The sequence below is a fragment of the Solanum pennellii genome, chromosome 9, assembly GCF_001406875.1.
Source record: "Solanum pennellii chromosome 9, SPENNV200".
In the NCBI taxonomy this organism is placed as follows: domain Eukaryota; kingdom Viridiplantae; phylum Streptophyta; class Magnoliopsida; order Solanales; family Solanaceae; genus Solanum; species Solanum pennellii.
The window spans coordinates 3818184-3830816 of NC_028645.1; the positions used below are offsets into that span (position 1 = coordinate 3818184).

General features: G+C 35.4%; 2 protein-coding genes across 3 annotated transcripts; one reads left to right on the top strand and one right to left on the bottom strand.

The window, feature by feature from the left end:
* Positions 1-74: 74 nt before the first annotated feature.
* Positions 75-12268, bottom strand: LOC107031666 (mitochondrial fission protein ELM1-like). Of its 2 annotated transcripts, XM_015233108.2 has the most exons (12): positions 11996-12268; positions 10108-10273; positions 9951-10017; positions 7398-7494; positions 5796-5945; positions 5588-5714; positions 3900-4012; positions 3767-3830; positions 3308-3401; positions 3107-3215; positions 2591-2732; positions 75-322 (listed from the first exon to the last, which is right to left on the bottom strand). In XM_015233108.2, the coding sequence occupies exons 1-11, from the start codon at positions 12104-12106 to the stop codon at positions 2631-2633; spliced, it is 1200 nt and encodes a 399-aa protein (XP_015088594.1). In that variant the 5' UTR covers positions 12107-12268; the 3' UTR covers positions 75-322; positions 2591-2630. The 2 variants fall into 2 exon arrangements, with proteins under 2 accessions (XP_015088594.1, XP_015088593.1); XM_015233107.2 differs by lacking the exon at positions 75-322 and having other exon boundaries at positions 2367-2732.
* On the top strand, positions 78-2048 carry LOC107031667 (F-box/kelch-repeat protein At3g23880-like). The gene is made up of 2 exons (XM_015233109.2): positions 78-96; positions 972-2048. Exons 1-2 carry the CDS (start codon positions 78-80, stop codon positions 2042-2044), a joined length of 1092 nt encoding a protein of 363 aa, XP_015088595.2. The 3' UTR covers positions 2045-2048.
* Positions 12269-12633: the final 365 nt, after the last annotated feature.

Genomic DNA, 12633 nt, shown 5'->3' on the forward strand with positions numbered 1-12633 from the left:
TAAACTTTATATTAATCTATAGGAAATATTCCCTACTTTTAGCAATATACGAATAATGCATTGTGACAAAAGAGTAAATGACAACAAGATATAAAAGTTTTTCTTCATTCTAAAAAATATTTTTCTTATACAAAGATTATTTTTTTTTTAACGAAGCCATCACCAAAAGAGATTGATCAAATAATCTAAAGGAAAGGAAGTAGCCTATACAAGTTCCTTTTCGGGAGTACAACAATTAATTAGCTATCAAAAGAAATTATATATCTCAAATCTTCTTCAAATCATAGGGAGTTTGTCATTTATCGAGTTTAAACAATCACATCTGCAATGCAAAAATAGGTGTCACAAAGCGGGTTCGACATATACTATATATATACCTAAAAAATTATTTTAACCATATAAAAATAATATAATTATCCGTCGAAGAGGGTTCGAATGAACCCTAAACAATTCAGAGATCATAGATAGGACATAATATCTACATCAGGTTGAAACATCATATAAGAATCTACACTAAATTCAAATTATATAAACCTGCTGTAAATAGGAACGCTCTCATAAAAGGTATTTTTAAGATTAAAATATTTTTTAAATGTATCTTCTCGTAAAGAATACTCTCATACGGAAAATTCATCCTACGTCCCACCCATATGTTATTATTGTCATAAAATAAATTACCAATTCTCTCTCTGTATAAAACTAAAATATGCTTATGATTTTTCTATAATTATTTATTTTTTCTTCTCAATATTTACCGACTATTAAATTATCACTAAGTTTAGAAGTGTTTTTAATATTTTTCTCAGCTTTTTATTAAGAGTCTCATGCTCCTATAAGAATTTGAAACCCCTTGATGTATCTAAATTTGGTTAATAAGTTTTTCATACTATAAATAGTTCGAGGACTAAACTAATAATTTACGATTTTTCAATAATTCTTTCCTATACCAAATATAATTTTCAAACCATAAGTGCTAATAGTTCCTTTAATTATACCCCACTCTGAAGCTTCCCATCTAGAGCCAAAACAAATTCTTATTTTGCCGGTAGAGCTGATCATTGAAATCTTCTCGAGATTACCTGTTAAATCTCTTTTACGATTCAAGTGTGTTTCATCGCAATGGAGTTGTTTAATCTCTAGCCCTAATTTTATCAAGACTCATCTTAGGTTATTTACTAATAACAAGGATTTCATCCACAATAGACTCCTATTGACATTTATTCAACCTCACCGCCATCTTATGGACTGCTCCATCAATTCCTTGCTTTATGATTCTGATCCTAAGACATTTCAATTGGATTATCCTATGCAAAATCGTCGTAAGTTACTTAAGATTTTAGGTTCTGTTAATGGATTGATTTGTTTATCGATTGGCAAGGACTTAATTCTTTGGAACCCGTCTATTAGGAAGTTCAAGAAATTTCGTGATCCTCAATGTGGTTGCTATGTGTTGCATGGTTTTGGATATGATGAGCTTCGTGATGATTACAATTTAGTGCTTATTTCCAAAGAAGAGGTCAGATTATATAGTTCAAATAGTGATTCATGCAGAACGTTAGTGTATGATCGTTCGGTTATGGCGGTTAGAGAGAAAAATGGTATTTTTGTGAAGGGGAAGCTTCATTGGGCTAAATCACTTTCACAAGATCAAGATCAATATCAACATTCATATAATGATTGGGACATCATTTGTATTGATGTGACTGATGGAGAATGGGGAAAGGTGGAAAAACCCTTTTATGGAGAAGGAGATTTTGATTTAACGCCATCTGTGGGAGTGTTGGGAAGTGATCTTTCTATTTTGTGTAATAATCATAGCCTTCAAACAGATGTGTGGATAATGAAGAGCCTTCAAACAGATGTGTGGATAATGAAGGATTATGGAGTTAAAGAATCTTGGACAAAGATGTATACCATGAATCGACCTAATGGTCATCCCCAAGGATATAGGTTTTCTCCGCTCTTTTGCGGGATGTCAAATAAAGGAGAAATCTTTTTTGAGGATGATCAATCAACTTTCATTATTTATGATCCAAAAAATTAATCTTTTACAGGTCAAAAGGTGATTATTGATGGATATCGTTTTTGGGAGGCAAGCATCTACATCGACGAAAGTCTAGTTTGGCCCGTTAGCCAGAAGGGAATGATGCAATCTGGGATACTACGAAGTCTAAGAAAGCAAACAAGGTATGAGCAACGAGTGCAACAACCACGAAGGTGGGAAATCCCAAAGTGAAACATATTTAATAACTAGTATTAAGAGTTAGCAACACACTTGTATTAATCATCGCTAAATTCTCTTTATTCAATTTTAATGACCTAAAACTAAAAATTTTAATAATACTTTTTTGTATGCAAAATGTTAGTATCACAATCCTAAATTCGTAGTTTGTATTTATAGCTATATTATTCTGATGACAAAATGAATCTCCACTTCATAGCAAATATTTGTTATTGTACAAAACTTCAATCAATTTGATGGGAGGATACAAGAGCTGCTTGTGATCAGGCATTTTAATAAAATAAAGTACACTTACACCGACCGTACCCCTACCTTTTTGAGGTTGTTTTCAGTAGACCCTCGACATACCTGGATCAAGGTAAATACTACTACTTCAGTAGAGTAGAAATTATGATGGCAATCCCCATCCTCGTTCGGCTAGTGCTGTAATCACATGCGCAGCAGCCTCCTTAGTATCATTCAGGGGACTATAGCTCCAACTTTCAGATATCTACAAAATAAGAGGATGAAGTCAAAACTCTGGATTGCAGGCATCATGCTCTTTCATGATCAGTGACTGTAAGCATCATAATGTTCACGGGTGAATTCACTTGAATTCCAAATAAAAGATGTGCCAGAGATAGAAGATATTTCGTCAAATAGCATGCAAAATTAACCACTTCCAATTGAATTTCAATACTATATAATGCTTTTAGAGGATAGAGAAGGATATATTGTACAGTTATCTTCCTGCAAACCAACATTTATCAGTATGTCATTTCTGTCCATGCAAAAACTCAACGAAGGAGAATAAAACTAGAAGGGTGATGTTATCCTTGTGCCTAGTAGGAGCCTAGAATATAAATTAATAGAATTATTACTCACATCTTCTTTTCCAAGGAATGGCCGAACAACTCCTCGATTTTTCAAGGATTGATGGAAGTCTCTGAATTTCCACGTACATCGCTCAGCACCAATTACATAAACAGGTTTCCTGAACCTTAAACTCTTAGATGAAATGCTAATGAAAAGGATAACAGAAAAGGGACATTGAATTGACAAGAGTCAGCATACAGGCCAACTTACCCCGTGCTGCAAGCCTCGCTTAACATACTAACTGAGTCAGCAGTGATAACAAAAGCATCTGCAAAAGCCAAATGTCCCATATGTGGATTTGGACCTGAAAGGTATTAATGTAAAAGGCTTGTATACATTACGTCAGTGGCATCAGAAGGAAATACAAATAATTATGAGAATTAGGCGAAAATTGAAGTATCAGCAATATCTCCTCTTCGAGGGAAAAAGATTAAAGTATCTCTCTGATTATCCTTTCCTTAATAGGAAACTATACTACCCATTTCTTTGTTGAATCTCTATACAAGATCTGCTGAGTAACAATTAAATTCGACATCAGAACACCCTTTTGTTTAGCTCATCAAAAAGCTCAAACTTCTGCTACTTGTTTCTTTTTGCTGTTTATTTTCTCATTGAAGAGACATTTCTCTTCTGTGAGGGACAGGAATACAAACATTGCATCAGCAGTACCTTGACCGTTCCAAATGTGAACTTTAGGATGATTTCCAAGCTCTTTCCATATGATGTCTGAGACCTGTTAACTACAATATCAACAACCAATCACGAGAAGGAATTGGCAGATGAAACTGATGAAATCATATACCTTACTAGGAGTTCTACGAGAAAAAGATACTCTGATGCTCCCACAGGTTGGAACAATATTCAGAAGCAAGGCTGTTAGCTCCACTGCTAGGTCTGTACCATATCTACAATGACCTGGAAAGAAAGACTTGTGAGCAAAAAAGGAAAATAACTAGTTTAACAAGTTGTAATAATTGTGCTGGCAAATTCTACATTTTGAGAAGTTGCACGAAGAATTAGAAGCAGATTTCTTATACCAAAAGGAATATCAGAGTAATCATTGAGAACAGACTCAAAAGCTGATATATACAACTTTGCCTTCACAATGTAATAAACAATACATTTCAGTCATATAAAATGCAACAACGCTTCTCTTTTATGAAATGCTTACAATGTATAAATGCTAAAAACGCACTGAGAGATCATCCAAGCTTTACATCATTTTCAGCCACTTCAGGACTAGAGGCATATATTAACAAATCAAATCTTTTTGCAGCTGGAGTAGACAGTGTAACAAGGGACAGGCTATTTGAGTTAACTGGTATCTCCCCTGGAACCTTCCCTGTCAGGTACTTAGGTTTGCCTCTTTCACCTAAGAATGTAATAAACTAGATTGCCACCATTGTGTCTCAAAAATTACAGAGAAGAACAGAGCAACCTCTGCTTGACACTTATCTTATGTAGGCAGATTGCAGGTTATTAATCCAGTCCTATTTTGCTAGCATAATTTCTAGGGGTCTGTGTTTATCCTTCCCAGAGTGTGCTTAATGAAGTAGATACGAGATGCAGACAATCCTTATGGAGTAGCACAGAGGACAAACAGCAGATTTCATAAGTGGCTTGGACCACAATTTGCAAACCAAAGAAGCATGGAGGTTTGAATATTAAAAGACTTTGGAATTTGGCTGCTACTGGTAAGCCGTAAGCTGATATGAATTACTGATGGAAAAGGAGGATATACTTTGGGTAAGATGGGTGAATGAAGTCTATATGAACAATAGTGGTGATTTTTAGAGTCACAAGACACCTAGTGATTGTAGATAGTGTTGAAAGAGGTTGCACAAACTAAAAATTGGCAATCAGCTAGGGAGGTATACGCTAACTACTAATGGTCAGAATTCAATTAGTACAAGTTATCTGGAAATGTTGGTACCTTCACCAAAGAGATGGTCATAGATAGCTGAGCTGGTCTGGAATAGAACAATGCTGTTGAAACACAGGTTTATACTATGGTTGACTGCTCAGGACAGATTGCTTTTATTTTTGAGATGGTAACAAGTTGTTTTAAAAACAAAATCCAGAAGGGGCCAGTGAAGGCCTAATTACAAGGAAGCTAAATACATTTATTTTATTGGTTTAGTGTTTTTTTAATAAGTCCTCGTAAATAATTTGTTAGCTCGCTATCCCTATTTACTAGTAATCAGTTCGTTGAATATTTCATTCTGTGGAGATATTCTAGGTTAGGAAAACGATTATCTTTTTACTGTTTCTGTTGCTGCAAAGTTCCCTGTAAATAATCTTTTTACATTTTTCTTTGACTTCATAGTAACAGATGATGCCAATTGTGGCTTAAGCATATACAGAACCTGGTTAGTTTACTTCATAACATTTCTACAAGGATTAAATACTGACTTTCAAAATGTCAATCACCCCTTCACAACAAAATATTCAAACCACAGTACAGGAAAGAGACTTCAATATGCAAACTACCTGTAGGCCCTCCAACATTAACCACAAGCAAAGGTTTTGGTATAGTTGCTAACTCATCGTGCCAAGTGTCAGCTGCATCCTTCAGCGCATTAGAATCAGCTTGATGAAGGGCTCCAACAGTCAGTATCTGCCTCAAAATTCTAAGTGAAGATGTCTACAAAATGTGGAGGTGGTAAAGAACTCCAAGGTTTTCAAGAAATTTGCATACCACGTGTCTCTCAGGAGATGTGCGAGGGGTTATCCACCTTCGAAGAAACCAAGGAATTTGTTTTTGTCCCTCAGGTGTCAAAGGATAATAATCATGACGAGGTGTGATCACTAGGTCAAACCTATTTAGACGTGATCTAGGATGTTGAATCTGAAAACATAACACAACAGAATCTTACCATTTTAACTAGTACTATATTTTTTTCTACAATAATAACTGTTTCTTTTCTCTTTTTTTTGATGATTGTGGTGTCGGGGCCAGCTTTCGCGCACCTTGACTAATTTCACGGAATACCTGCAACCTCCCAACAGCAACAGGTGTGAGGTAACTCTGTCCACCAAGAATAGGACAGATGGGAACAATGGTAACTGTTTCTGTACCCATTTTAAATAAAGCAGTACATAGTTTGCACTGAAACCATATTTACAAGAGTGTTCTACGATCCACTGTCCTGTGACTACAGAGAATCTAAAGCGTCAATGATGAAACAGTATCATCGAAATACAACTGGTTACACCAAAAACATAAAGTCAAAATACAATTCAAATGTTTCAGTGCTACCTAAGTACTGGTTTTAAAACAAAGTTGCCTTACTCAAAAAATAAAATATATAATTCAATTTGACTTGCTCAAAAAATAAAATATACAATTCAATTTGACTTGCTCATAAAATAAAATATACAATTCAATTTGACTTTCTCCATACTATTCTCAATACTCTCATTGCATGTAAGGTTCCTCTCCTTCCAAATTGTCCACCAGATACTAGCTGAGACAATTCTCCATCTAATCCTATTCTTTGCCTATGTACCTGCTCCTTCCCAGCACTATATGTTATTAGCATATTGTTATTCTAATACCCATTTGGGACTTCAAACATGGAAGAAAAAAAGATATGACGGAAATTCCAAACAACATTGGCATAGAAAAAAGGCTTTTGGTATTAATGTTAAAGGTTTATATTATCCTGAATACGAGAAAAAACTTCAAATAATTTATTTAGGAGAGCACTTGTCACATGATATCCCTCCCTCCCTTCCACTAGTGTGTGTGACATGACCAACATGAATACTACTATACGCCGAATCTAATGTCCCAACAATTAAAAGCGATGATTATTCAATCTCAAAGATGCAGGAGAGTTGGTCAGTAGAGACGAACCTTACTTAATGTCAAATGATGTTGTATTCCCTAAAATTTTAAATCCGTTACAAAGTCAAAAACAAGTTGGTAAAACTAGAATTATGATTCAACATATTGTGGGCACCCCAAAACCGAGATAGAGTCTCAAAAAGAAATGGAACACCAGAATGAAATTGTGCTTACACGCAAATTAAATTTCATTAGTCACTGACATCCAATGTTTGGAACAAACCTTATTATTTTTTAGGGCTTTCAAACTTTGTAGGACTATGCCAAATTATATGAAGCGTACGAGAAGAAAAGGAACGACAGATACAGCAATAATATTAGACATTAAGAGAAAAATATTCAGAAAAACTAATGAAGTAGCATTCTAAATTCATCCATGTAAATATGTATTTCCATCACTGGGTTAAAAAGTTCTTATATATCATACAAGAAAGCTTAGTTTTGTCAAACCTGGACAGTGAAAACATATTCTGGAGCTAACTGTTTTATTGAGCTTGAAATGGAGATAGTATCACGACCTGATGCGACTACTAATGATGGACCATCCCTAAATTTTGAGAAAGTAAAATAGAAAGATCAGATGTAATTAACATCTAAGAGCAAGATTTATTCCAACAATACCTCCTGCAAATAAAGAAGTCATAAACAAGCTCAGCGAAATTAGTATTGCAGTTGCATAAGAACCATTGCAACGCACAAGCACAGACAGTTCCCTCATTGTCTCAATTCTCAAAAGCAACTTCCTTAGGGCCTTAGGCAGAACCAATTTTACATGTCATTGTGCATTGATCAAGTGTCATGTACCTGTTACCATTTTTCTATTTTAGATTTATATCTTTTTCTTCAACTTCCTCAGCTAGTTTTGTGATTCCCATTATTCCGAAAGAGACATTTGAGTTTGCTTGGAACCAAATCGCTATACCCACGTGAGTTTTATCTCAAAACAACATACAACAACAACATTCCCTGTGTAATCTCACCAAGTGGATCTGGGAAGGGTAGAGTGTGTTGCAGATCTTACCCCTACCTCAGATGTAGAGAGGTTGTTTCCGATAGACCCTCGGCTCAAGAATATCCAAGCTATTTTAGAATTATGTTGGAGCCAAGGGTATTACTATTTGTTACTTCATTTGCTAGATATTTTGCTATTTGTTGTCATATTTACTTGACTCCCTACTTCAAAAAACTTCTCTTTTGATCCAAGATCTATCCAAAACAACCTTTCTACCCCACAAACATAGGATAAGCTCTACGTACATCCCACCCTCCCCAAACCCCATTTGTGGGATTGCACTGGGTTGGTTGTTGTAGTGATCTGGAAAAAACCATTGAAACACTTGAATGCAATTGTTTCAAAGAGAGCTTTTATTTGTTGATATGTCAAAGAGAATATCCGAGTAAACATTGCTTAAACTAGAATTCTACAGTGCAATTTGTTTTCTATTTAGATAAAGTTACTGCCTCATGTGCAACTTTTTTGATTGGTTAAAAAGAGGTTTCACATGAGGGATAGAAACTGTATAATAGAACTTGTATAAAAAACTCAAATATCCTTAAAGGAATACTTGATTTTTTCCTCTTCCCATCTTCTATTCCTGAAGTTTGGGACTAGTGCAACAACATCCAAGTGTAATCGCACAAGTGGAGCCTGGGGTAGGTGGTGTGTCGGCAGCCTTACCCCTACCTTGTGAAGGTAGAAAAGTTTCCGATAGATCTTCAGCTCAAGCAAAACATATAGAAAAACAAGTAAAGCAAATATTTAAGGAGAGTCCTGTCCCTTTCTCTTGCTAAGTAAATATATTTGGGTATATACCAATTCTGAGCCTTCAACTCTATTATCGAGTCAGAGTCAGACTTATCCCGAAAAGAGAAAGATCTCCATTATTGAGCATATTCAATTGTCTAGAAAGTTCAAGTCCTCAAGGCCAACAACGATATTCATTACGTTCAAGCTTAAGATGAAAGGAATTTCCTACCTCCAAGACTTCAGTCTAGTGGTAAGAGGGAAATACGTGATGTGTTGATTAGGTGCAAGTTACGTGTTTGAACACTACCGCAGGCAAAAGCATGTTGTTTAAGTGGACAAAACTAGATCAAGGAGCACCCACCGAGTTTCAAACCATGCACCACTAGTTTCGAAGATTTCTCGATTATAGAAAAAGGTTAGAAGAATTTCCAGGAACTCTGAAAAAACTGTTTGCATCATTATTCATCATCAGTAGATCTGTTCCACTCCACAACTTTTTCCTCCAAACCGTTGTCCTTAAAATAAATTAATTTGCACTATGTACTTTAGAGTGAGCAACATGTAAGGACCTAAAGCCCCAATCTATGTGCAGCTCCGGCTTCAGTAAGATTTAAGATGACGAACATCTATAAACCTATAGTCAACAATGAAGTTCAACAACTTCAATGCACTTTAAAGGTGCTATTGTCTAGTAAAAATTTCATTGTAAATTCAAAAAAAAAAAGTAAAGTTCAACAGCAAAATAAAAATGATCAAACAAAATGAGAAGTGCTTAAACCAGATGCATATATACATATCGATGTGTTCACAAACAGAAGCCCGAACTACACTGCCTAGCTGCTAACAAAATATGAAGTGTAATCATTTAAAGTGATGCAGCAATGTGGAATCCATGCGCTTCAACAAAGTGTGCACTTCAAACAATGAGGCGCAGAGTGATTCCAACGATAAGCAATCGGTTCTTTAAATTTCAACTTTGAGGAGTTAAAATATATCGGCATTTTTGTCTATTGGATGCTGAAATTAGTTATTTTAATTATAAGTTGATTATTAAAATACTAACTTCATATATTTTGGTACTTTATTATTTTCAGTAAATTGTTCGCTTCACTTCTCGTTTTCCACTTCATGTCACATTGACTTTATTTCATTGCTTTGATACAGCCCAACTAATAGCTTGAAACACACCAAATGGACCACACAAAGCACTGGGATGCACAAAATAGAGAAACATAAATATACTAAACAGAACATACTTGGCAAATGCTTCACAGGATAGTGCTGCAATATGTTTTGCATTAGCTTCTAGGATATCTGAAGAAACTGCATCAGAACCAACAAAACACAATCATTTGACATATAATATTAAGATAGCTTTTCAGTATTGAGTGAACTTGCAGAAATTCATAGTACCCTGTCTTTCGGCAGCAAGAGACAACAATTTATGTCCTCTGACTGCTATTTGAGTTGGAAGTGGATCTCCATAAATCAACCTCCTGACATTTTCTAACCTTTTATGGAGAGAAACAGGCAACCACTGAAGTCGCTTGTTAATACCTCCTTTTGGCCTAATAACTCGCTGTGCAACAATGAGCAAAATAAGTGCAAATACCAGATGAGAAACGATGACACATTAAACAACTACGCCAAACAGGACCTTACATGATGCAGAGAACTAATAGTTCAGTTAATTTTCCTTTAAAATCTAATCCAACAAAGAAAATTGTTCTCTTATTTTTTTCCACATAACATGGTCCATTTGAAGAGGAGATGCACAGATACCCAGTGCGGAGTGGTAGAGGTAGGTCGAAGATGTACTGACTACTGAAAGAGGTGATTAGACAGAACATCTCGCAACCTCAGCTTACCGAAGACATGACATTAGATAGGAGATTATGGAGGACACGGTTTAGGGTAGAAGGTTAGTTGGTGTTGAGTGTTGTCTCACTTATCATACTAGTAGTCGTAGTATTTCTCTTATAATTTCTTGTTTCTTCGATTTCTGTTCCTTCTACTTTGACTATCGCATTATTTTTCGTAGTTACTGTTCCTTTTTTAGATGTCTTGTCATGCCTGGTTTAGTATTTTGCCTTGGTTTCTTCACTTCTGTAATTTTCTTGAGCCAAGGGTCCATCGGAAATAGTCTCTCTACCTCCTAAGCTAGAGATAAGTTTTACATGCAATCTCCTCATACCCCACTTGTGGGACTACATTGGGTATGTTGTTGTTGTTGTATGGTCCATTTGCAGACATACTGCAGAAATAGACCCTTGCTGTCTTCAAATTCCATACAAGGTAGACTAGACTAGAAATACTCCTGCAACTTGCAATCACCAACCCCATAAAAGTTGTCAAGGAAAAAAGTCAGTCCCCCGTCAATGAATAGTTTGAGGTGTATCTTTCAATCACCACAATCAAATTACAGAAGACAAGAGTAGAAAACATTGGGGTTCTTCGTACTACTTATCTTGGTTTACCTCTAGGCGTCGCTACTAAGGACCTGGCAGCTTGGAACCCAGTGGTAGAAAGGGTAGAAAAGAGATTTGCAGGTTGGCAAAAGAGATATTTATCTAGGGAGGGGGAAGGTAGTGTTAATTAAGATTACGTTGTCGAACATCCCACATATTTCATGTCTATGTTACAAGCCTCAGTAACTGTTACATTAAATTGGAATAATTGCAGAGAGAATTTCCTGTGGGATAGCTCAAGCTGGGAAAGAAGTTTCACTTGGTAAATTGGGCGATTGTCACTACACCAAAAAATTCCTAAATAAACATCATCATAGTCCCTTGAAGTGGTTCCTATGTGGACCATCAAAAATCTCCTCCTAGAAATAGCTTCTCGGTGTGTGTTATACTTCTCACAACCTCATCCAACTCCTCCTAAACAAGTTTTCTGACCTACTCGTCTAAACTTGCTTGCGGTGCATATGGACTAATTATGTTAAAAGTAAGCCCTCCCACAACTAGCTTAATGACCATCATACTATCATTCACCCTCCTAACCTCTACCACTTGCTCTCTGAGTCCCCTATCTACTAACAAGCCTACTTAATTCCCGTTCCTCGAGCTTCCTGAATACCACAACTTAAATCCATTGCTAACAAAGTGTATCTAACATAAATATTACTTTATCTAACATGGTAGCTAATATATATTAATGTAATCCATAGAGCCTCGCACAAACTATAATGAACTACAAAATACACATTCTAGCACACAAAACCTAGCTGAATTACAAAGCAGGCCAACAATTATATAGCAAAATACTGAAAAATAAAAAATAGAGAGAAATATATTACAAATAGTGTTTGTCGATGCGATAAGCCCAAAGCTCGAACCAAACCGAAGCACTGATTTTCTGCACCGGCGACGCCATTTCCTATTATAAATACTCTGCTAATGGTTCGCATTTTCGATCATGGAGATCTATTACTCGATTTCGAAAGGGTTTCAGGGATTTTCTCCCCACAATGTGCGGGTTTTGGCCCAACAATTCCAGAAATGTTTAAACACAAAGGTGCCAAAATCATCTCGTATAAGAAAGAGTTTTTATTTGATTTTCTATACCAATAAAATTACCCTATCAATATCACGAAATTTGTAAAATAATATTAAAATCTAATAGATAAAAATTAAAAGGTCTAATTCATGATGATCCTTTAAAAGTTGATACGAACTTTCGCTTAGTTCACTTAGATACTTTATCTAGGTAATATTCATTTTAGACAATTTACGTAAATTTTGATGTGTCAATTTGACACTTTTTTATCAATCAATAAAAATATGTAAAATCCGTATTACACTCGCGAATGAATGACGTGTAAATAACGTGAAACTAACAAATTAGACAACAATATGTGTTATTTACATAAAAATAATTCTTAAATAATTATTTTTAAATAAAAATAAAAAATAACCAATGAATCATTGACATATG